The following is a 25508-nucleotide window of genomic DNA, read 5'->3' on the forward strand; positions in this document are numbered from 1 at the left end:
CAGTCTGGCTTCAAATATTTAGGGATTTTTATTACGTTGGACTCCTCGCTCCGATTTGAGCGTAACCTCCTCCCCCCGTTGCTTCGATTGCGACTGGACGTGGCCCGCTGGCGTAAGCTTCCTTTGTCTCCTCTGGGCAGGGCGGCCCTGTTTAAAATGATGTCCTTGCCGCGGTTCCTCTACGCGCTCCAGAACTCCTATGACGCTATCCCCAAGACCTATTTCCGGGAGATCGAGAGTCTTCAAAGGCAATTGATTTGGGACGGGCGTCCACGTATTGCCCTCGCGAAACTCACCATCCCTTGGTACGACGGGGGCATGGCGCTCCCTGATATCAAGCGATATTATTGGGCTTCCCAGCTATCTGCTATTAATCACGTGATGTTTTCACCGGGTCGAAATACTGCATTCGAGATGGATAGACTCCAGCTGCCAGGTGGGGACTTTAATAGAGCGCTTTATTCCCGATCAGCCGGGCGCCATCTTGTGGGCCCGTCCAGGTGTGCAGTAACTGTGTGGCGAGCCGCGAATGTGAGTTTGGGATGGGAGGATCGAATGACGTTGGCGACGCCGCTTTATGCCTCGGAGCGTTTGGGGTGTCTCTGGTCTACTAAGGGCTTCGACCGCTGGGATATGATTGGTATAAGTAGGGTGGGTGATGTATGTTCGAAAGGTAGTGTGAAATCGTTCCAGACCCTCCAGGAGGAGTTTGGTTTGAATGGTAGGGAATTTTTTCGTTATCTGCAGGTCCGGTACGCCCTCGCTTCAGTCTTGACGCCTGATGTGGCCCTGCCCGAGTCTTCCCCCCTCGAAGATCGTGTCCTTGATGGGCACCTGCCTGATAGCACGATTTCCCTGATCTATAAGAAGCTGATCAATAATCGGGCGGACTTATTGGTCCGACTTCGGGAGGCTTGGGTCGGCGATGGGTTGGAACTGGACGACGAGGATTGGCAGTCGGCACTCTCTTCTCCCAAGGAGGTGGCCATTCCTGCCCGTCTCCGTTTGGTCCAACTTAAAATCCTTCATCGAGTGTATGTCACTGGTCCGCGTCTGATAACGATGGGCTTTTCTTTGGATGGGTTATGTAAGCGTGGTTGTGGCTTGAGTGCTACTTTTTTACACATTCTTTGGGAATGCCCGGTTGTGGTAGCTTATTGGACTGCTGTGCTTGAGGTGATGACTGATGTGACTGGTGTTGCCCTGCGGCCTGAGCCTCGACGATGTCTGTTGAATGTGTGGGAGCCCACTGACTATTCTGTGGCCCAGACCAGGTGGGCTACATGACTGCGAAACGTGATATTGCGCAACTCTGGGGCGCTTCCAGGCCCCCTGAGGTCTCGAAATGGGAGGACAACATGGACTGGTCCATGTTTCGGGAGGAGACGGTTTATGTGGCCAGGGGCAGACCCAGGGCGTGGACGAGGATTTGGGGCCAGTGGAATGCATATCGTGGGGATATCTGCACACCTCCCCTTGTGGGCACTACTGATGTTGTCCTATCTCCCTAGGCGAGCGTTCCCGGAACCCTTTCATACTGTTCTTTGAATTTCCGATTCTCCCCGCTGCTCCCCCCCCCCCCGACCTTCTTGAAGCCTCAGGGCACATGGTAGGTTCTCCTGACTGTAGACCATCCCCTCCGTTCTTTGGGCTGACCTTGATTACCGTGCATTCGCCTTTTTAGTGTTTTTCTTTTTGTATAAATAAAAATTCAATATGCTCTGTGACATGTTGGGAGTAACGCTTTATGCTGGATTTGTGCCTGACCACGGGTGTACACTTCTGATTTGTGCCTTGTGCCTTATTATTAGCGGCCAGCCCGTGAGGTTGTAGGCCCATTCTTGTACTTTTCTATGCTTGCTCAAATAAAGGTTTTTGAACAAAAAAAAAAAATAAATAATGCATCTACAAACTTTTCTGGGGCTGTATGAGGTTCTGCCACTTTTAGAACCATGTTGGACATTCCAGGGCGAATTCAAAAAGGGATACTGGAGTACTCAAAGTTGTACTCCTGTAGTCAATAATACCTTTGTGAGTTGGCACCTCCAGGTCTTTGTCGAAGAAACACTCGAGACATATTCAGTTTATGCTCCATATACCCCAAAAATATGCACACAGAAATTGGCAAAGAGGTTACATTACTTTCTTCTGGTCAACACCATTTAGAGGGACCACTTATCTTAGATATATTTTTGTTTGAAAATGTTTAGCTAGCAAACTTAAGAGAGCCCTATTACCCATGTAGCAGAAGGAAAGTCACAGGAAGTGTTTCAGCTAACATGTATTGAGCAAATTACATTGCATCTGGGTCGTTTATTACATCCATTTATAATGCTCCAAATCTAGGCCATGTAATATCTTTCCAAGCCCTAATAAGAAATGTGTACTTCTAGCACTTCTATATTTTGTAGACAGAACACAACCACAACCCAGAGTTGTCTTTCCTGGTCATTTGTTCAAAAACGCTCTCGTTCTCCAACCTAAAGGTGCCCTCTCAGCGTGCTTTTTCATGCTCTCTTCTGTAAATAGTTCTGTGCTACAATATGAATGTTTATGTACTGTTAAATTTCAACCTGGCTGGGTGAGACACCTGGATCTAAAACTCCAGCCAATGGTATTCAAGAAGTCTGAATACATTCTACTTTATGTAATGGTGTACTGAGGAGGTGTCATATTAGCCCACGAGCTCCAGTGGCCCCCTACATCAATGTTCACTGACAGCGAGCCCTTAGCCTGAGAGCTCCTAGCTGGATGCTTGGCTGAACGATCATCAGGTTTAGGTCCTTTGGACTGCCAGAGATGCTTGAAGTCATCGAACTGGAGGCTGTGAGACTAACACTAAGGTTCTTCTCTCAACGAATCAAGGGCAACTCTGTCTTGGTTCGTAAAGACAAAGGACTGCATAAACAAGCAAGAAGGTACAAGATCTATTGCTTAGACAAGAATTGCTCAGAGAATACTTTTTATATTTCATAGGGCACAGATGTTTTTGATTTCCCTGTTCGGCAATCCACATTCAGGAAACATGCAGGGAGAGAGCAGCAAATTGAGCAGATAGATGTCTTCCTCACCGCACTTCTCTCTCCATCCAGATATTTTTAGACTTCCGACTCACAGGTTGGGTCCAGTCCTGGATGTATTTGCATCCCCAACAGATGCAAAGTTGGGAAGGGTTTGCTCAAGGAGGAAGGGACAACAGGGAATGAGTAAAAGATGCACTTTAGTGTGCATGGCCTCCGGGTCTGTTGTATGGTTTTCCACCCTTTCTGTTGACCAGGTCCCTTCTAGTGAGGCTGAGGGCAGACGTAGCTGTAGTCATACTGATTGCTCCAAAGTGGCCACGGTTTCGGCTTCTCACAGCAATGAGTGTCTTTCTGGAATGGAGACTACCAATTCTTCCTTCTCCTCTCCTATTTCCCGTCTTAAGAAAGGTGTCTCTAGAGCGGCTACATATAATGGCTTGGAGATTGAGAGGAGGGAATGCAGGTATCAGGGTGTCCCAGATCATTTGGCAGTCGCTCTTCAGGCCTGTAGGAGGTCCTGTGCTCTCAAATTGTATAGTAGACATTGGAGTACATTATCCATTTGATGCATCACTGAAGATTTCGATCCCACCATTGTAGATCTGATCCAGGTGTTGGAATTCTTGTGGGATGGGCCAGGTTAGGATTGAGGGTTCCTACTCTTAGGAGTCCAATTGGCAGCCATTAAAGCATTCTGGAGGAAATTGAAGGAGAGAGATGGCTTGGTAGCTTGACTTTTTGAGGGGCAACAAAAAATTTATCTTTCTCCCAAAATCTTTTCTTTCATGGGATGTACTTGTGATTTTGGATGCTTTATCTAATCCGCCCTCTGTGCCTTTACAGGTATTAAAACCAAGAAAGGTATTGCACATGTTACAGGATTATTCACAGCTTTCGCGCCTACAACCATAAGAGGCCGGCTACAGTCGGTTACATTTAGTACACAATGTTGTTAGGTATACACGGCCCATCAGCCGACATCCAGAGGACCGGCGGCGTAGTTATGCATAGTATTTAAATTACAGTGCAGTGCATTTCATTTACCGGTCACATCAATTGTCTTACATTTTGCATTTTTCATGTATTAACTTTACCCTTTCTCATAAACTTTAAAACCAAGAAAGGTAAGAACTAACCCAACTGTACTCACTGCATCACAGCATTCTCCCTTCTCTTATTAATAGGTACTAACACCGTATGCTTGTATCTATAGCTTGGTCGAATATCCTATACATGTTATTCATCTCGGTTAAGTGATTTCGCCTGTAGGTAATCTCTTAGATATAGCCAGTAGTCCTTGGGGCGTGATCTCGCTGGTAAGCCCTCCTCATATGTTGTTAGCATATCATTACAATATGTTAAATCTTCTAACCAGGCTTTAAGCCTTGGTCCCGCCTTACTATTCCAATGCAGTGAAACCCTTCTTTTTGCCATTAATAGTGCAATTACACAAAACTTACGCTTCTGTGCCCTAAGTTGCGGGACAAGGCCTAATAGACAAACCTTGGGTGTGCAATCTAGTGTCTCACCTAGCATTTCGCTTACAGCTTGTATTACCTGTACCCAGCATCTCGCCACCAAGTGGCAATGCCATGCTAGATGCAAGAAGTCTGCGTTATCTTGTTTGCACCGTACACATCTTGAGTCATCACGTAATCCGTATCTGTGTAGCCTTGCAGGTGTATAGTACATTTGGTGTATATATTTATAATGGATGATTCTGAGGTTTCCATTTGGCGTGAGCATGCTTGTGAGTGTGCACGTTGTTTCCCATTCCTTCTCTGTCAATGTGTCATTCAGTGCTGCGCACCATTTAGCTTGCATCCCCTCCGTGTTTCCCCCAATGTCCCTCTGTATGCTCGTGTATAATTTCGACACCAGATGTGTGGCGGTGGGTGTCGTTAGCATCAGTTGTAGTGGAGCCAGAGTCTGGGGTTCCTCCGGAAAAGTGGTATAGTGCTCTTTTATTGCTCTTCGCAGCCTGTAGTAGTTAAAGCTGAATAACAGTGTTGGATGACTAATGTACGTTAGCTTGTCCAGCGCTTGGAAAAAACCCTCTTTGTACAGGTCTCCCATTGTATCGATTCCCGCTTGTCGCAGATGATCCATTCCCACTTGTTCTTGGGTGACAGATAATGCTGGGTGATTTGCTAATGGGAGCTCTGGTGCATACAGTGGCAATTTGCCAGCTTTTTTGCCCATCAGTCTCCACGATTCAATAGTGGTGTTTACCGGATTTATGTCTCTCTCGTGTAATCTAGGCCGTTTATGCGGCAATATGTTGTCCAAGGGAATTGGGGCGGCGTCTCCCGTTTCCACTGCTACGTGCGTCAGAAAGGGTATCTCGTGGAACCAGTAGTGCGCATATTGCGCCTGGGCGCAGAGATAATAAAGATAAATATCTGGGACCTTGAAACCTCCCCTCTCATACGGCAGCGTCATCGTTTGTAAGTCTAATCTTGCTTGCTTGCCCGCCCACAGTAGACTCAGTATCAATTTGGTAATGTTACGAAACACTTCTGCCGGTGGCTTTATTGGGATGTTAGTAAAGAGGTAGAGGAACTTAGGCAGCATCACCATTGTCACGATAGCCGCCCTGTCCGCCAGTGACAATGGTAATTTATTCCATCGCTTGACCTTGTCGTCTAGTGTCGAGATCGCTCTCCCATAGTTTGTTCTGATGACCAGCTCAGGGTCCCTATGAAACCACACTCCTAGATACCTAGTCGGGTCGTCCTGCCATTCTATCGGGTAATCTAGGGTGGATGGGGTAGTACTATCTGTCAATGCCACAACAAGAGATTTTTCCCAATTTATTTGTAACCCCGAGTGTTGTCCAAATTTGATGTACTCATGTAATAAAGGGTTGAGGTGTTGTTCTGGATTTTTCACATACAGAACCATGTCATCCGCGTATAAGGAGATGTGTACTGGGCGTGTTGGGAGTTGTATGGCCGAGTAGTGGTGGTGCTGTCTTATTTTGCAAGCTAATGGCTCTAGAACTAAAGCAAATAGCATCAGGGAGAGTGGGCATCCCTGTCTCGTCCCTCGGCATATCGCAATTGGCTCTGATATATATTTGTTTACCCTTACTCGTGCGGACAGATGTGTATAGCATGGAAATCCAGTTCGTGAATATGGGAGGGAATCCCATTCTTAACAACACCGTGCGTAGGAAGTTCCAATTTATCATATCGAACGCTTTAGCAGCGTCCAAGAGCACCGCCACAGCTTTAACCTCTGGCGCCAAATAATGGGCTAGTGCAAAGAGTGTACGTGTGTTATGTGCCGTAGTTCTATCTTGGATGAAACCAGACTGGTCAGGTCTCACCAGCAATGGCATCAGTGGTTTGAGTCTTTCTGCTAGTAGGCTCGTTATTATTTTGGTGTCCACATTTATAAGAGATAGGGGGCGGTAAGAGTCACACCTTTCCTCATCTTTCCCTGGTTTCAGTAACGCTATCAGCAACGCTTCTCTCATTGATGGTGGAGGAGTTTGTGCCTCGTGTGCTGCTCCATAGAGTCGCACCAGGTGCGGTGCCAGTAGATCCGCAAATGCCTTGTAATACTCTACCGAGAAACCGTCAGGACCCGGTGCCTTACCGTTCGGCAAAAGCTTGATTGGGTCTATCACTTCCTCTACTGTCACAGGGCGAGCTAGATACTCCCTATGATTGTTTGATAGCCACGCTATTTCTACATCTGCCATATAAGACATTATGTCTTCTCGTGACATTGAGGGACGTGCTGCGTATAGGTCGCCGTAAGTACCCATGAATTCACTCATTATGACCTTGATGTCACGTGACACTGTACCCGCTCGAGTTTTGATGGTGGGTATATGTTGAGGCGCTCGCCCCAAGCATATTTTCTCAGCTAATATCCTGCTGGGTCTACCCCCCTCTCCATACATCCTAGCTGTCTTGCGTTTGGTTATATATTTGAGCTTGTCTGTTGCGAATTGTTGGTGTTCTTTTAGGAGCTCTTGTATTTCCCCCAGTAGTGCAATGTCCCCTGTTTGCGTGTATCTATGTTCTAATGTTTGTAAAGCATTTTCGCGCGTTTGCAGTTGCTTCCGTATATCTTTTAGTATGCCTGTGGTTGTGCTAATGCATACCCCTCTCAATGTGGTCTTGAAGGCTTCCCATAGCAGACATGGGTCATCCGTTGTGGGGTAGTTGATGTCAAAATAGTCCACTATTGCCCTATGGATTGTGTCAGTGTATACCAGGTCACGTAACGCCCCAGCATTGAACCGCCAGGTGAAAGGTGGAGTCACATAATGTGGTGTGTCCGTTGCTAATAACACAGGGCTGTGGTCCGACAATGTTCTTGGCAAGTGTTTCACAGAGACGGTCCATGCTACCACCTCCCTCGTGCCCAGCCAGTAGTCCAGCCTGGACCAGCTATTGTGCGCCGCCGTTATGTGCGTTGCCGCCATGTCTTCTGGATTATTGACCCTCCATATGTCAGACATACATAAATCTATCAGTGCATCTTTTAGAGTCTCTCTGGCCCGTGTGTGTGTTTCCATTGTGTTTGGCGATCTATCTAGCCCATCCCGGAGAGCTATGTTAAAGTCTCCACCCCATACTATGTTCTCGATCTGGAAATTTGTGATGGTTTGCCACAGATTGGCGAAGAACCCTGGGTCATCTGTATTGGGGCCGTATGTGTTTACTAACGCTACACGCTGATGTCTTACCATTCCCACAACAATCACGCTTCGCCCTTCCGTGTCTTTGTGTACTTCCGCTATTTCAAAGTTAACTCCCTTTCGTATTAAAATGCTGACCCCTCGGGAATATGAAGAGTACTGTGAGCTTGACACCGATTCTGCCCATCTAGCACCCAGTGTGGAGGTAGTGTTGGCAGGGGTCGACTTTATATAGGAGTGGCGGTCTCTGACTGGCTGTGGCGCAAGCCCTGGCCGGCCGGGGGTCCCATTTCTTACACTGGTGGCAGCGGTGGGATCAATGATATCGCGGCAATACTTCTCCGGGGCCGCCAATGGCAGCGCGGCCCTGGATAGGGAGGCGGGCGCAGCGCCTCTCCAGCGAACTCCGGGCTGCGGCGGTGACGGGAGAAATCTCGGGGCAAATGCCGGGTGGCACCGGCTCACATAAACAGCGCTCCCAAGCGCTGAGGGAATGAAGAGCGCTTGCCAGCGCTAGGGGGTCAAGGGACAGCGCTTCCAGCGCTATCAGTGGAAAGTAAAGCGCTTTCAGGCGCCAGGGCAGAGGTGCAGCGCTCCCAAGCGCTAAATAAAAATAGCAACAGTCCATCAAAGTCCAGGACCTCGGGAGGAGCACAGCAGCTCCTAGCAGGGCAAGGCCATCAGGAGTCCAGGAGAAGGGCAGGGCCCAGGGAGGCAAGCCAACCCTGGGCCCAAGCAGCAACAGCTCCTGGCAGATTCAAGTGGGAACAAGAACATTTGAGAAGAGGTCACAGCCTCTTTTTATACCATAAATTCCTTTGTCTAAAGGTGCTGGGTGGGGGGAAACCAGTCGCAGCTGGTTTTGGGAGTATCTTGTTTTCCCCAACCACCCCTTTCATTCATCAGGCAGGACAGTCATCAGACGCACCCCAGGGGGGCGGAGCCAGCATTGTGGGGGAAAGCCCAGCCCCATACCGGATACAGGCACAGCTCCTCCCTCACATCAGCATGCTAATCTCTCCATTCATCCCCGGGGCAGACCCACACAGACAACTGGAGCCAGGCTCCCCAGTCAGCCTCAGCCAATCATACGCCAGGCACACCTTCCACAAATATGCCAACTTCTAAAAGGGGGACTTCTACACTAGACACACTCATGCCGCATATACCGTTGCGCAGCATTCAATCTCACGAGTTCATACATACCAGACTTGACCCTGCACACCCTACGCATCGGGGACTACCGAGGACACATACATTCCCCATGCATTCCTATGGAAGGGTAGGTCTCTCTCTTCACACGCACTCAGAGGGGGAATCACCATCCCCAGGTTACATATACCATAAAAACTTCAGGGGTGGACCTGCCAGACGGGCCAAGTCCAACAGCAGCTATGTGTGTCTCCTGTAGAAAGGCTATGTCAACGTGTAGTCTATCAAAATATGCGAATATCTGCCTTATCTTCTTAGGATTGCCCAGCCCTCTAACATTCCATGTGATTGCTTTTAGTGCGGTATGTCGTGTCATCTCCGGTTTGTAGTATGCCATTTAAATGCCGTGTCGCCTATGGCTCCAGGCGCAATCGGTCCACAATGTTTTTGCATTTGTTTCAGTATACAGTGTTGAACAGTGTGTGCAATAGATGTCGAGGTCGCAATGCGTCTCAGACACAGTGAGTCAATTCGAACAACTTCCAATTCCCAGTCCCTCCCCCCACCCACTTTAGCGCCCAAATTTTGCCAAAGCCATCCTCTTATTGTAACCCAACAAGTATCAGAACTGAAGTTGGGGTGCACCCGCTTGGGGGTGTCACCAGGTACACACATCTCCATCCATATAGTGGATGTGGACGGGTGCACATGCTACTGTTCAATCTACAACGTCCTTTGTACCTCACATTTCCCGCCCGTTCTTATTTGTGTTTTTTATAGCAATATTGCAATCATTCCCAATTGTGCCACCGTGCTGTAGTGTAGCTCAATTCGAACAGGGTTTGTGTACTCTCCCCTGCTCTTCGCTTCCGCAGACTATGTAGTAGGGCGCACTTACAGCGTCGCGCCTTCAGTATCCTGAGTCAGTCTGCTAGTTAATGCCGTATAGCAACATTATAAGTAAAAGAAGCACTTTTTTGCGTGTCACAGCCCTGCATTCCCTCCCGCGGTCCCTGTCCTCCATGGACCACCAGGTTACTCACTGTGCATGGTTGCTGGCATGTTTTCAGTGTGCCGGCTAAGTTCGTTCTCAAGACACACTTGGACCCCGCCTGTCTCCGTCTTGGGGTACTTGTCGTGCATCTCTCTGTGTAGTAGTGTCAATCTGGAAACGCATGAAGTTGGTGCGGCTTTGATGAGTTGCCTCGTGTTCCCCCTCCGCGTCCGATGCTGTCGCAGAGTTTTTTGTCTGTCTCCTCGCTTCAAAGGATTCAGAAAAGGGGGTGGTGATGAACAGAGTGTCTGAATTAAGCAGACCACTCTTACCCAGTCCAAAGATCAGGGCTTGATCCATCCCAGTTATTTAGCTCACTGCCCCATCCCAGCTCAGAACCTGGCTATATGCAAATTAGTCTGTCCCTGGCCCAGTGCATCATGGGAACAGGGCAGACCAAACTACCAAGCCAATTCTTCACCAGAAAGGATACAAGCTACCGGGGACCGGTTTCTGGCATTTCAGCCTCTTCGGCCCGGCTTGCTTGAATCCTGATGGAGCAGTGAGCAAGGGACTCATGTCTGAGTATACCCTGCCACACCTATAGTGGCCAAAAACGATTCAGAAAAGGGAGTGGTGATGAACAGAGTGTCTGAATTAAGCAGACCACTCTTACCCAGTCCAAAGATCAGGGCTTGATCCATCACCGTTATTTAGCTCACTGCCCCATCCCAGCTCAGAACCTGGCTATATGCAAATTAGTCTGTCCCTGGCCCAGTGCATCATGGGAACAGGGCAGACCAAACTACCAAGCCAATTCTTCACCAGAAAGGATACAAGCTACCGGGGACCGGTTTCTGGCATTTCAGCCTCTTCGGCCCGGCTTGCTTGAATCCTGATGGAGCAGTGAGCAAGGGACTCATGTCTGAGTATACCCTGCCACACCTATAGTGGCCAAAAACGATTCAGAAAAGGGGGTGGTGATGAACAGAGTGTCTGAATTAAGCAGACCACTCTTACCCAGTCCAAAGATCAGGGCTTGATCCATCACCGTTATTTAGCTCACTGCCCCATCCCAGCTCAGAACCTGGCTATATGCAAATTAGTCTGTCCCTGGCCCAGTGCATCATGGGAACAGGGCAGACCAAACTACCAAGCCAATTCTTCACCAGAAAGGATACAAGCTACCGGGGACCGGTTTCTGGCATTTCAGCCTCTTCGGCCCGGCTTGCTTGAATCCTGATGGAGCAGTGAGCAAGGGACTCATGTCTGAGTATACCCTGCCACACCTATAGTGGCCAAAAACGATTCAGAAAAGGGGGTGGTGATGAACAGAGTGTCTGAATTAAGCAGACCACTCTTACCCAGTCCAAAGATCAGGGCTTGATCCATCACCGTTATTTAGCTCACTGCCCCATCCCAGCTCAGAACCTGGCTATATGCAAATTAGTCTGTCCCTGGCCCAGTGCATCATGGGAACAGGGCAGACCAAACTACCAAGCCAATTCTTCACTAGAAAGGATACAAGCTACCGGGGACCGGTTTCTGGCATTTCAGCCTCTTCGGCCCGGCTTGCTTGAATCCTGATGGAGCAGTGAGCAAGGGACTCATGTCTGAGTATACCCTGCCACACCTATAGTGGCCTAAAACGATTCAGAAAAGGGGGTGGTGATGAACAGAGTGTCTGAATTAAGCAGACCACTCTTACCCAGTCCAAAGATCAGGGCTTGATCCATCACCGTTATTTAGCTCACTGCCCCATCCCAGCTCACAACCTGGCTATATGCAAATTAGTCTGTCCCTGGCCCAGTGCATCATGGGAACAGGGCAGACCAAACTACCAAGCCAATTCTTCACCAGAAAGGATACAAGCTACCGGGGACCGGTTTCTGGCATTTCAGCCTCTTCGGCCCGGCTTGCTTGAATCCTGATGGAGCAGTGAGCAAGGGACTCATGTCTGAGTATACCCTGCCACACCTATAGTGGCCAAAAACGATTCAGAAAATAATTGTGTCCACCCTAAGCGTGGAAGGGTATACTCAGATGTGAGTCCCTTGCTCATTGCACCATCAGGATTCAAGCAAGCCGGGCCGAAGACGCCTGAAATGGCAGAAACCGGTCCCCGGAAGCTTGTTTCCTTCCCAGTGTAAGAATTGGCTTTTGTAGTCTGGTCTGCCCTGTTCCCACGATGCACTGGGCCAGGGACAGACTAATTTGCATACAGCCAGGTTCTGAAACTGGGATGGTGCAATGAGCTAAAAAACGGTGTTGGATCTAGCCCTGATCTCTTGACTGGGTGAGAGTACTCTGCTTAATTCAGAGACTCTGTCCATCACCACCCCTTGTTGTAAATAATTTTGTCCACCCTAAGCGTGGAAGGGTATACTCAGATGTGAGTCCCTTGCTCATTGCACCATCAGGATTCAAGCAAGCCGGGCCGAAGACGCCTGAAATGGCAGAAACCGGTCCCCGGAAGCTTGTTTCCTTCCCAGTGTAAGAATTGGCTTTTGTAGTCTGGTCTGCCCTGTTCCCACGATGCACTGGGCCAGGGACAGACTAATTTGGATACAGCCAGGTTCTGAAACTGGGATGGTGCAATGAGCTAAAAAACGGTGTTGGATCTAGCCCTGATCTCTTGACTGGGTGAGAGTACTCTGCTTAATTCAGAGACTCTGTCCATCACCACCCCTTGTTGTAAATAATTTTGTCCACCCTAAGCGTGGAAGGGTATACTCAGATGTGAGTCCCTTGCTCATTGCACCATCAGGATTCAAGCAAGCCGGGCCGAAGACGCCTGAAATGGCAGAAACCGGTCCCCGGAAGCTTGTTTCCTTCCCAGTGTAAGAATTGGCTTTTGTAGTCTGGTCTGCCCTGTTCCCACGATGCACTGGGCCAGGGACAGACTAATTTGCATTCAGCCAGGATCGGAAACTGGGAAGGTGCAATGAGCTAAAAAACGGTGTTGGATCTAGCCCTGATTTCTTGACTGGGTGAGAGTACTCTGCTTAATTCAGAGACTCTGTCCATCACCACCCCTTGTTGTAAATAATTTTGTCCACCCTAAGCGTGGAAGGGTATACTCAGATGTGAGTCCCTTGCTCATTGCACCATCAGGATTCAAGCAAGCCGGGCCGAAGACGCCTGAAATGGCAGAAACCGGTCCCCGGAAGCTTGTTTCCTTCCCAGTGTAAGAATTGGCTTTTGTAGTCTGGTCTGCCCTGTTCCCACGATGCACTGGGCCAGGGACAGACTAATTTGCATACAGCCAGGTTCTGAAACTGGGATGGTGCAATGAGCTAAAAAACGGTGTTGGATCTAGCCCTGATCTCTTGACTGAGTGAGAGTACTCTGCTTAATTCAGAGACTCTGTCCATCACCACCCCTTGTTGTAAATAATCCTCGCTTCAAAGGGCAGCTTGGTCTGCTGTGTGTCGGGCTTCCCCATGATTTCGGTGGTCTGTAGCGGATTACGCAGGGTGGTCCCCGGGCTCACTGTCGCCGAGGGTCTCGCTGCAATCAGGTTGCGCCGTTTTGGTGTTTTCGCCGTCCACTGTGAATTAGAGGTATTCATCAGGTACCCCGCAGGGCCACATGGCCGCCTTGTCGCTGCTCTATATGCGGTGTGGGGGGGTGTTTCTGGTGGTGTGTGGCGTCTACAGTCGCACCTCAGCGCTGTCTTCTATGTCACCTGTTATGTTGGGAGTGCCTAATTGTGAGTTACTGCGTGTATGTGGAAAAGCACATGGTCGCGCAGTAGGTTCCTGCTGAGTCAGCTAGCCTTGCCGTTCCCCAACAGTGTCTGCTCCGCGTGGGAGGGTGCCCTCTATCATTGTCTGTATCGCTGGTTTTTAGAGTGAGTCCTTACTCTCTTGGAGGCTCTTGGTGTACCTCGTTCCATATCTGTTTTGTATTGTGCTGGTGTCCCTCGCAGCCCTTCACATCAGGCATCTAGCTCGGGCATTTCCTCGCCTCCTCGACCGAGCGCTGCTCACCACCCTCCTCCCGGTGCGCTCCCGCCTTTGCCGCTACCTAGTGGCCAAGGCGCCCAGGGGAGCACTCCGCGCCTGCTTGTGTACCTGCTTGTTGAAAGCAACAGTCATTCCTCGCTCCGGTCCTCTTGCGACCCTCTAATATCAGGCTTCAGTGGGGTCTCGTTAATCCTTCCCGCCGCCGCTCACCTCTTGCGTTCCACTGCCGCCGCCATTTTAAGTCCCGTGGAACGCAAATCGTCTAGCAGTGTTTACCGCGTCTGTGTTGGGTCGGGATCGCTTTTCTGGGGCTCAATCCGTTCGCGACGGTATTTGGCCTCATATAGACCGGGGCATTTCTTGTGCATGTTCGTTGGTTCGCCGCTTTTCCCATCAGGTCCGATTGTCTGAAGCAGCCATCTTGGATCGCTTCTCGCGTCTGAGCCGTTTTTTCGTCGATAATTCTTTTAGTGGTGGTCAATGCGGTCTTCCATCACTTACAGCGTGTGGGTTGCCCATTCCGATTACCAGTCATCCGTTTGTCGTTTCTTTGGCGGTACTTCTGGAGGGTGTAGATCGCTTTTTCTGCACCCGTCCGGCGGAGCTGACTCACGAGCCAACCATCCCGCAGTGCGCCCTCTAGCGCCCCCCGCCTTTACAGGTATTAGATTTGAAAATACTTACTCTCAAATCTTTTTTTTCTGGTGGCAATAACAGCAGCCAGGCGACTAGGAGAGTTGGGTGCTCTGTCCTATAAGGTGCCATTTGGTAAGGCTTTTCTGGATAGGATAGTGCTGGCTGTGGTTCCATCATCTGCTCCCAAAATCAATTTGTCTTTTCACTGAGAATAGGAAATAATTTGATTTGAGTTCTACTCTTCACCTTCTTCTTCAGAGGAAAGAAATTAAAACGTGTTGAATGTTAGAAGGGTTTGTTTAGTTTATTTGGAAATGGTTCATCCCTTTATAAAAACAGAAGCATTGTTTGTGAATTATGGGCCAGCAAGAAAATAGGAGAAGCCAATGATGGCTCAAATCCGTCATTTCTATGGCTTATGACTCAGTTGGGAAGGTTGTGCTACTGGGGATTCATGGGAGGTCCATCACAGTATAGCCTCTACAATGGCTGAATTACAAGGGGCATTGTTAGACATGTCAAGCTAGAGGTTGTCTTCCCCTAAAACATTTGCCTTCCTCCTCCATTTTTACTGCTCTTATTTTTGTTGGCCTTAGGACTCCGCGCACTTTACCACTGCTCACCAGTGCTAAAGTGCCCGTGCTCACTTCTTAAAACATGGTAATAGTGGCTTGTCCTCTATCGTTATATTTCATTTACTTACAAGTCCCTAGTAAAGCGGCACTACATGTACCCAGGGACTGTGAATTAAATGCTACTAGTGGGTCTGCAGCACTGGTTGTGCCACCCATTAACATAGCCCTTTAAACATGTTTCTGGTTTTTCATGGCAGCCTGCAGTTGTAAACTGCCATTTCGACCAAGTAAAAGAAGGTGACACGTAAAATAAAGAGATCTCTGTTGCCTTCAAAATATTATTTATAAACACTCCGGGGTGTTAGTTATTTCCAACGTGCTATTTATATTGCTCCCCATAGCCTCGAGCGTTTTTGAGACTACGCGACATGTCAGAACTATAATTCCCTATATGCTTCACCATGAGACGCGAAGTACAACGTTACGCGTTGGGACGCCTTTTACACTGTACTAACATGATGGCGCATTTTATTTGATCCACATATGAGGGATTCAGGCTGTTTGCCGAATGGCAAAATGGAATAAGAGTAGATTAATGTCGCCCTTTCAAACATCGTTTAGAAATACTGTTGGGTGCCATCTCACTGTATTGGTGACAACATTTGACGTAGTTTCGATGGAGTCTCGAACAACGTGACATGCTGGGACTACGGTTCCCTACATGCATCACTACTACACGCGCTGCGCAGCATCACGCGCTACGACGCACCAACATTGCATTAGAAAAATGGATCTGTCCGCCGTCCAGGTACCTCCCCGAGACGGCCCAGAGGGACGCCCGGAGTACCGACGGTTAGGTGAGTTTACAAGTAGCTGTGCGTTACGTTTTAATGATGCGAGCCTTGGTATTAGAACAAACACCCGCATAAAGATCCCTTCACATTCTTGCTAACTCTGCGCATAATGGCTTAACTGACTTACCGTGCTCTTTAGGTTATGATTGTTTTCAGTCTGTACTTCGTGAGTTAGAGTACAATTGTGAGCTGTGAGCGCATGGTGTTATATGTGCGTTAGCTATGACATCGAAGGACAAGAAATCCGAGAAACAGTACCTTCCAAATCTCCATCAACATGACCCATAGGCCGTCACCCTTAACAACATTTTGCACTTGTGAAATGGTATCGGTCAATAGCAAACGGGGTACCTACGGATGAGTCTAATTCTAGATCCTCTGTAGTAAAATACCATCAGCTCGAGTGGTACTCTTAGGCCAGAGTAATTGCAGCATAATATTAGACTCTTTGACATTATGCCCTAGCTTACTAAAGACCAGCAGCTTCTCATTTAATTAGTCATCACCAGATACTTTGGTGACTTTTAGAACATTGATATCTTCTAGCAGTGACCTTTTTCCTTTTTGTCTGTGCTTTTTGCTTTTATTAGAGCGGTGCTCTACCTACCTGAGCCGCAGCCAGGTGAGGCGTAGTACCTTCCTCCTACCCATCAGGTAAGCGGATTAAGGGCTTTACTTTTGAGCCTCAGATGTACGCATTACGACATCTTTTGGGGTAAATAACACTTATACCTACAGTTGGTTATATTTGATTACCCTTATTGACATTTATTCTTGTTTGTCTTCTTTTGTCCCTGTCTTTGTCTGATTTTACTACTTTTACACACTGGACTTCCTTCAGTACCTAGGAGGACGCATACTTACCCAAGGACATCCAGGTAACACATATATTACGTAAAGTAAAACCTTTTACTTACCTTGATTTTTATGCAGTAGCGAGATACGGTCCTGATGAAAGCAGCAGACACCCTGATGGGTCCATAGACTGCAGAAACATGTTGACCTTTATGATTTAAATAGTAGTCATTGGCTAAACCTACTATGTTCCCGCACTGGTTTTTAAATTTTGGAAACATGAGAGGTACCTAATAAATCATTTTCCTCTTTGTTCTCCAATTTTATAGTCCACGCTTTATTTACACACTCACTATTACTTTTTCAACACGCACTGCTTTGTAGTTATCAGCACATGGTTACCGTCCCTAAATCCTCAACACACTGGGGCAACCACTCTAAGATTCCTAAGTGGCTGCAAGAATGCTCTCCTTGGTGTGAGGAGGCCCAGATGATGACAAGGGCGGTAGCGGTCGATAACTGATGGGTATTTTCATAACATGGAAGTATCTTGTTGTGCTGGAGTCACATGTCTCTTGATTTATAATCACATTTAGGATTGAGTTCTATGTCAGACATTGTTTCACGGATAGTTTATTTAGACCCACAGTTACCCTTTGTTTTGCATACTGTCTTTCCTGGGGGACGTACCTGTGCTTGGTCTTAAAATTTCCCCTTGGACCCTCTTTCTACTGGTTTTTTCAACAACTTGAACCACCCCACAACGATAAAACATCACACCAGCTATCACATCTTAGCAGAAAATAGGAAAAATACATTTCAGCCTAATATGACAGGGACACACCCATAGAACACATCCCACCACATCAGTCAACATATTACGCCACAGCATATTGCCTTACCATCACATTGTGCCATGCTGCTTTCTTGCACACAGTGCACCAACACCACATCATCTGATCAAACACATGCTAGATCAGGCAACACACCTTTTTAGCAGTAGCAGTTGCGGGTATTGTGAAGTGGTGGGGGGGGGCAAGGGTAGAGTGGTTCAATGCAAATAAAAAAATATATATAAATATTAAAAATACACTTACCTGCTCCGACGGCCGCCTCCTACCTCCTGATCCTCGCATCCCGGACATCCAGGAAACTGCTGAATACTGCGCAGGCTCCCATCTCAAAATCACAGCGCTGCTCACATGCTGGGATGGGCCGGAGCACCTTAGTTTGGCGCTCAGACTTAGACTGGGAACCTATGCCAGTTTCTCCACCCAGCTGTACAACACAGCTAGGTGGAGAAAGGCTAAGTGTGCATGGCGGTGTCATGTATTCCTATAGGTTCTGAATCGATCCCCCTATTCCTGACCCTATTCTGGTTAAACTAACTATCAAGTTAACTAACAGTCAGCCCATGAGGCAAGAAAAGCCCCCATGATGCAGATACCGTTATCTGACGCAGTCACACTACGGCACAGGAACGTGTTATCTGATTAGGTCATAACGCTTGAGATCTAATTAGACAAGCGACATTCCTCCAGCCCCTGATAAGGCATACAACGTTCTCATAACAAATCAAACCTATGACAACCTGGAAAATCCGTGCGGCCATTGTTTTGATTTCACAGAGAACTTCAGTAAAAGAATGTGCTAACGAGCAAGTCGTATGACATCTTTATTGACGTATCTATGTCCATCCTTACGTCAATCTCGGCACCTTTAAGGTATAAATATTGCCGATCTTGCCCTATGCAAACACACGCGTGGTGACGAGACGGAGCAGCCATACTTGCCGAAGCCCAGAAGCAGAGCAGACCCCGCTGGCAGCAGCCCCGCCTTCCTGACGCGCTGAGAGACGCGCTGCTATCTCCTACCGAGAGACCCAGCACCGGCGTTTTCGGGCAGCCCTCGCAGGCAGCCTGGAATATCGAGAGCAGAGAAAGAGATACCATTCCTCATTCATCCTAACTTCCAGGTACAGAACTGAATAACCCCTCACAGAGAATTCTTTAGTTATTCACTTGGCAAAAACAAACTTAACTTAAACTGTAACTTTCTATTCCCGCCCACGCATTAGACTTAGGTCAGGTACACGGGGTAGGCGTATTTAGAAACACCAGTTGAGTACGTTTAGTCAAATGTATATGTGTATGTAAATATATTTTAATCATTTTAAAACATCATATGGCTCAGAAACCATATCAATGTTTTTACAGTATTATTTTATACTTTTGCTTTTAATGTATGCACTTTACTTAACTATAAGTATTGCAATAATATCGATCCATTTCTCTTGTACGAGAAAAGAGACTGATCAATAAATAACACCTTTTTATTGAACACGCCCGTCTCTTCCTTTTCTCTACAATCTGATGAGACTAAGAATGCACGTACTGACTGAGTAAAATAATTGCCTTGTGCTCACACGACTCTGGAGATATACTCTTGATTAGGGGAGAGCAAAGTTGTCATGTTCTATGGTTGTCAGAAACTAAATCCCTTCTTGTCTAATCAGGGGAGTTAATTCTTTCCTGAACATTCGAGAAAGTTTCTAGCGAACTCTGAGCTACGCTGGCAAACCCAAAAACTTAAGTCTAGTATCGACAGTAGTAGACCTAGTTAACGTCTGGCCTAGGCCTTTACTGCTGTAGGTATTATTCCAATGCGCAGAGCCTATTGGGAAGATAGGAACTACACTACAGCGGTTTGGTCGGCCCCACTTGGCAGTGCCCACCACTCTCCCCTCCTCCCTGGTGCAGCAGCTTCAGAGTGAATTGCCCCACCCCTCCTACTAGCCGAGCCTGTAGGACAACAAATACAATTATAAAACATTTTTATTATTATTTTATTTCTGTTGGTGGCCTCTGCTGGCGCCACTTCTTTGTGGGGGCCAACCGCAGGCCTCTGATTTTGCCACACTGCAGCAAACTGAAATTATACTCCATGAGAAGCACTTTATACCATGCTCTGCCTACCACCTGACCCAAGAGCATCGCAAAATATCACCCCTGACTTTCCCCTCTCCCTCTACTCATTCCAAACCTGCTCCTGCTGCTATGATCTCCAAAGAAACACTTTCTAGACCCCTCTTCTATTCCTCCACTATCCTTTTCAATCCAACTATCAAACTCACATGTCCACCACTCAAATTAATGTCATATTTCCATATACTAATTCCCCTCGAATCCTATTTGGGTTCCTGAGTAGAGTGCTACTCCTTGAAAAGCACATGGATGCCTCATCGGGGGTACCATGTGCTATATAAGTGCAAATCCCTCCCTCCATCCCTCTACTATCCTTTTCAACCCAAATAACAGACTTGCATGTCCACTTCTCAAATAAATTTCCTATTTCCCTATTCTAACTCACCACTAATCCTTTTTGGGTTACGGAGTAGCGTGCTACTGAGCGAAAAGCGCTTCGATATCTCGCATGGGGTATTAAGCACTTTATAAATGCAATTACAATATCCCACTACATGTATTTATAAGAAATCACTTTAAATTAAATTACCTCTCAGTATGGCTGACAAAGAGGGCTGGTGGAGAGAGTCAAGTTAGAGGAGACGTTGACTATTCCTGAGAACTAACCGTCTTAACTTCTCGATGAAAGGATAAATCATTAGGGATACATCTACTTTCAGGATTCAGAATTTTTGACAGCTCCTCTGCACTTTTTGAACTTCAAGAACTAAAGAAGAGCTTGAGTACTGAATCCCAGGAAGTCCAAACCGAAATGCTAGCCTGTAATTTATTGGCCGTCTTCCTTGTAGACAGCTAAATTTCAAACGTCACATCTTAAAGATAATTCTCATAGTCACAGAGCGCCAGTGCAAGTAGGAGACATTGTCGTGTTTCACCATCAGAGATAGGAGAGTCAGTGTTTTGCACACGCCTATTCACTGAAGTTCTGACAGCCTCCAAACGTGTTTTTGCACAGTTCTCCGCGCAGAATTATGTTGTCCTGTTTAAATGCTTCAGTTGTAGGAGATATAGATGAAAGAACGCGGCTTGAACCACTCACCCAATATGGACATCACAGCTTACTTCGCCACTTCAAATGAAGCCCAAGTACTGAGTCTATTTTGCGGTATGTAGTAGGAATACCAAATGTATTAGGGTGAGATCCCATTTTGCCAAACGATGATAGAGGTTGGTTTGGTCCCAACAATAATATGTGTTTCAGAGCCCTTCAAGTTTAGGTTGGGGGGGCTTCCATGTCATCAGCTCCCCCAGAATCTCGAACTGTGTGGTAACATGCACCTAGAGGGCTGCTGATATGTTGCTAGATTTGCATATTTTAAGCATAAAATGGATCTAGGGGCCCCAATATCTAACAAAAACGAATACATAATTAATGAATAAGTTAAAAAGGAAAGAGAGCAAAGGGCACTCTGCATTGCCCCACATTTCATTATAACATAAAACACCATACAATACAAAAAACGATTGCACAAGGTATCACACAATACCATACTTTACAACACTTATGTACCTTATTAGACAACACACATCACTGGAGTTCGGGGCATAGAACATTGACGGTAACAGGAGAGGAGGGGTAGTGTGGCTAGGTATGGCGCTTGGCGTAGGGGGCTCTGGTACACTGACACGCCTGCCAAGGTCGACATAGTAACAGGGTAAAAAGAAATATGACAGAGAAGGAATTCACTTGAACATGAAAGGACAGGCCCCATCAGATGTGGTGGCCGGTTAAGGGTGGCCCTGTGTTGATGCTGAGCTGTGCACATAACAGAGCAGGGTACAGGAACTTGCAGGGAGAACCGGAGACAATGCTATGTGGCAAGCTTGTTGGAATGACAACAGTCAAACTTAAACCTTCACTCAAAATCTCGATCAGATATAAAAATTGAACGAAGTCCCTCCTCTACCATGGATATCCCCCAAATTGACCTATGAATTCCATTACTTATTTACGTGTCTGATTTAAATCCAAAAGGAACAAATGATGGACGGAATGCTGAACAATGCAAACATTTACCACCAGTCACAAAGATCTGGGTTTAATCTATCGTTCTTTCGCTCACCACGCCACCCCAGTTTGGACCGAGTCATATGCAAATCAATCTTGACCCTGTGCCTCATGGGAACAGTCCAGCCCGAACTGCCAAGCCAGGTCCTCCTTGGACCGGAAACAAGCATCCTGGGAGCAGTGTCTGGGCATCACACGTCATTAGCCAGGCTACCTTGAATCCAGTGGTGCAGAGAGCACGGGACCTATGTCTGGGCATACCCATCCCACTTAGGGCGACAAAAGCAAAAGGAACAAATGATCAATCAATCAGGGTTTTTTATAAGAGTTCTACTCACTCATGAGGGTCTCAAGACGCTGTGCACATAACAGAGCAGGGTACAGGAACTTGCAGGGAGACAATGCCCCGTGACGAGCTTGTTGGAATGACAACCAACTTAAACAACCATTCAAAATCTCAATCAGTTATAACATTAAACGAAGCCCATCCTATACCTGGACCCTAAAGTGACCTATTGATTCCATTACTTGTTTACGTGCCTGATTTAAATCCATCACTATTACTCCAAAATGATAACAGTATCACACTTAAAGCTTTGATGACAAGAAGTGAGAACAATCTTCCAATAAAATCATCACAACATATTTAAATCACTGTTGCTTGTTGTTAACTCCGACCTTTCTTTGGTGGTAACAACTTATGGAACATCGCTGAGTTGATGTATCATTGATACATTTTTATTATTCTGCAGTAATGCTAGAAATGTGTGGTAACAACAATTAACGTAGCGCGACGTCTTACAATTAGAGCACACTGGATCCTCCTTCACCGACGAGAATCAGTGCAAATGTACAAACAGCCCAAAAATCCAGAGTATAACAAATAAGAGGCCTTCAGACTGGAATATGTAGACCTGAATATCCTCTGCTTACCACAAATCCTTTTCAAACGTCTATCGCACCAGGATTCAAGCAACTGCGGCACTTCACCCACTGCGAATATAGTAAACTACACAGCGTGACCAAGGTTACAACCGAAATGGAGAGTAGAAATTAATTCCATCTTCAGCAGCTCCAGAGTCCAAGCGTGCTTGTAGGTGCAGGAGCAAATGTACATATTCCCCAATTACTTGGGGGACTGGCCAATATCCAACTTCTGATCTGAGGTGAAGGATTAGAGGTGAAGTGAGGTGGTGGGCTAAAGAACAGGGAGAGAGAGCGCAAATTTAAATGCAACAGAATCCAAGGAAGGGTCAGGATTAAAGTTACTCTAAAGCATGAGGAACTGTGCTGAGATAGAGGACTGTGATCAATAGAGCTGTATAGAAAAAGGGATAGTGTGGCGATTGAGGACAACACTAAAGACAGCAGGCATTAGAGGGCTATTGAGATGCGCACTGTGGATAGCTGTATGGACTGCGAAACACTATAGCAATGGAGAACATGATGCAGACAATGGTACAGGGTACACAAATCCGTATGGCGATTGAGGACCGTACAGGAGGCAGCTGTACAGTATGGGCTAACGGTATGGCGACTGAGGAAAGTTCTATAGATACCTGTATGGAGCACAAACCACTATAGTGATGGATGACCCTGCAGTAGACAACTGTATAGGGTATAAAAATAGAATAGCAATTAAGGACCTACTGGAGACAGCTGTATAGACTAACATTACGGTGACTGATTACCATTCTATAGATAGCTGTATGGAGTAAGAGATGGTATGGAGATTGAGTACCATTCTATAGACAGTTGTATGATTAAGATACGGTATGGCGATCGAGGACTATTCTATAGACATCTGTATGGAGTAAGAGAAGGTAGAGCGATTGAGGATCATTCTATAAATAGTTGTATGGAGTAAGAGATGGTTTGGCGATTGAGGACAATTCTATAGACTGATGTAACAAACAGAAAGGTAAATGTAAGGCATGCTAAAGACAGTTGCAACAAAAAAGGCACAGTACGGTGTTGGAAGTCCATGCAAAAAAGGTAGTTTCATGTGAGAAGGCACAGTATGGTGATAAAGATCATGCTTGAGGCAGTTGTGAGGGATACAGTGCAGTACAGTGTTCGAATGATAAGCTAAGGGCAGTAGCCAGGGATTCAGCACAGTATGGTAATGCAAGGCCACGCTAGAGGCAGCTGTGGGGGACACTGCACAGCAGACACACAGTGTGGCTATAAAGAATCATCCAAGAGACCTGTCAGAGCCCCACGTCATAACTGGACACTAGACCAGGCTTTTTTCATGAACAAAGCTTTGCATGTTGGGACTTGTAGTTTGGTTGGACCAGTGATAAGGTAAGTGCAAATTTAGAGCAGGCAAGGTGTTGTGGGATTTTTGTAAACATCCAACTGCTTATACAACTCACTAAGATATGGAGAATCGCTACATAGCAGGAATTAGCAGTAATATGGTCTTGAAAGCACAGGTCTCACTCCAGTTCTTACCTGCCAGGAGGCGAAGAGGGAAGCTGGGCTTAGCTGGCCGGCTTCTGTCGGGTGCCGGTCCCCCATCAGCTGGTCGGTGCAGACCTCGCAGCCCTGGGCGTCCCTCCAGTCCCAGTAGGGGATGGTAAAGTTCTCATCTCCCGTCACCTTCTGCAGTTCGCGTTCCCAAAAGAGCAGGTAGAACCGGTGCCAGGGCAGGAAGGCGGGCGCTTCGTGGGCGAAGTCGATGTTTCTCCACACCACCGTCTCCTCCTCGCCCTCCGCCGGCACCCACGAGTCCCGGGACGCGTAGTAGTGAATCCAGACAAAGAGGTCGTAGACGCTGATGTCGGCGAAGAGCGGCCGGGACCCGTTGTCCATCTGCTCGTAGGTCCCGGTGGAGATGACGTAGTCGGGGCTGGTGGTGCGCTTGGCCAGGTTCAGGTAGGCCAGGAGTCGCGCGCTCTCGGCGGCGCTCAGCTGGGTGATGCTCTTGCGCACCAGCACGCGCGGCTCCGCGCACTCCGGGCCCCAGCGCCCGAAGGCGCACTCCCCGCACTGGAAGCCGCTGAAGGGCGCCACGCAGCGGCAGGTGCGGTTGTAGAAGACGACGGGCCAGTCCTCCCGGTCGTCCACACCCGAAAACGGAAACTGGGGCCCGTTGGGGGCCTGGGACACCTCCACGGCCTGGCAGCTGCCGCGGCCGGAGAGCTGGCCGCAGGGGGAGCCGTCGCCATCCCACACCGGGCAGCACTCCTTGCTGAGCAGAGCCTCTGACGAGGCGCAGGGCCGCGGGAACTGGGCCCGGCAGGGCAGAGCCCACAGCAGCGCGCACACGGCCAGGCCCCACACCATCATCGCGCCTTCAGCAGAGTGGGCTAACCTGCAACACCCCGGCAAGATTACTAGTACCCGCCGCCACCCCCGCACATCACAGCGGAGACCACGTGCACATACCACCGTGCGGATGCCCCTCTGGCGCCTGAACATAAAAGCAGCATTATCAGAGAGCCTACGTCCTGTGCGCACATGACCGGCCTGCAGGGAAAGGGCCATCTCGGGAAAAAGTTACGAGCCGGGTGGATAGGCGCGCTAATCGCTTCATTTGCTAGTTTGCTCAACTAATGAATTAAATTAGGAATTGCACCAACATGAGAAACCTCCAAGGCTGCGTTTGTGGCAGGGCTGTTTGCTTCACTTGTGAGAATGAAACAAAGGTAATTGGCAACTAGTTATGGAACCTGCTACGACTACCACACAAGGTCACCTGGTTGTGTTTTGTTTTAATCGATGATGTGCTTTTGAGAAATCGCTGCAAATCCAACGTGTTTCCCAAATCAAACACACAAATAAACATGCCCACCGACATGATTTTCATTGGTCATTTCCTTGCGGCTCTTGGGCCATGCAGTTTTAAAATGAGAAA

At 47.7% G+C, this 25508-nt stretch overlaps 1 protein-coding gene across 1 annotated transcript in view; it reads right to left on the minus strand.

The window, feature by feature from the left end:
• Nucleotides 1–25130, minus strand: part of TYR (tyrosinase) — a 263092-nt gene extending 237962 nt beyond the window's left edge. Inside the window, exon 1 of the mRNA XM_078658428.1 lies at nt 24104–25130. Coding sequence (XP_078514554.1) covers nt 24104–25072 — 969 coding nt within the window. The 5' untranslated portion in view covers nt 25073–25130. The remainder of the gene's footprint in view (nt 1–24103) is intronic.
• Nucleotides 25131–25508: the final 378 nt, after the last annotated feature.

Source organism: Lissotriton helveticus, chromosome 8 (assembly GCF_964261635.1).
Source record: "Lissotriton helveticus chromosome 8, aLisHel1.1, whole genome shotgun sequence".
Classification (NCBI taxonomy): Eukaryota; Metazoa; Chordata; class Amphibia; order Caudata; family Salamandridae; genus Lissotriton; species Lissotriton helveticus.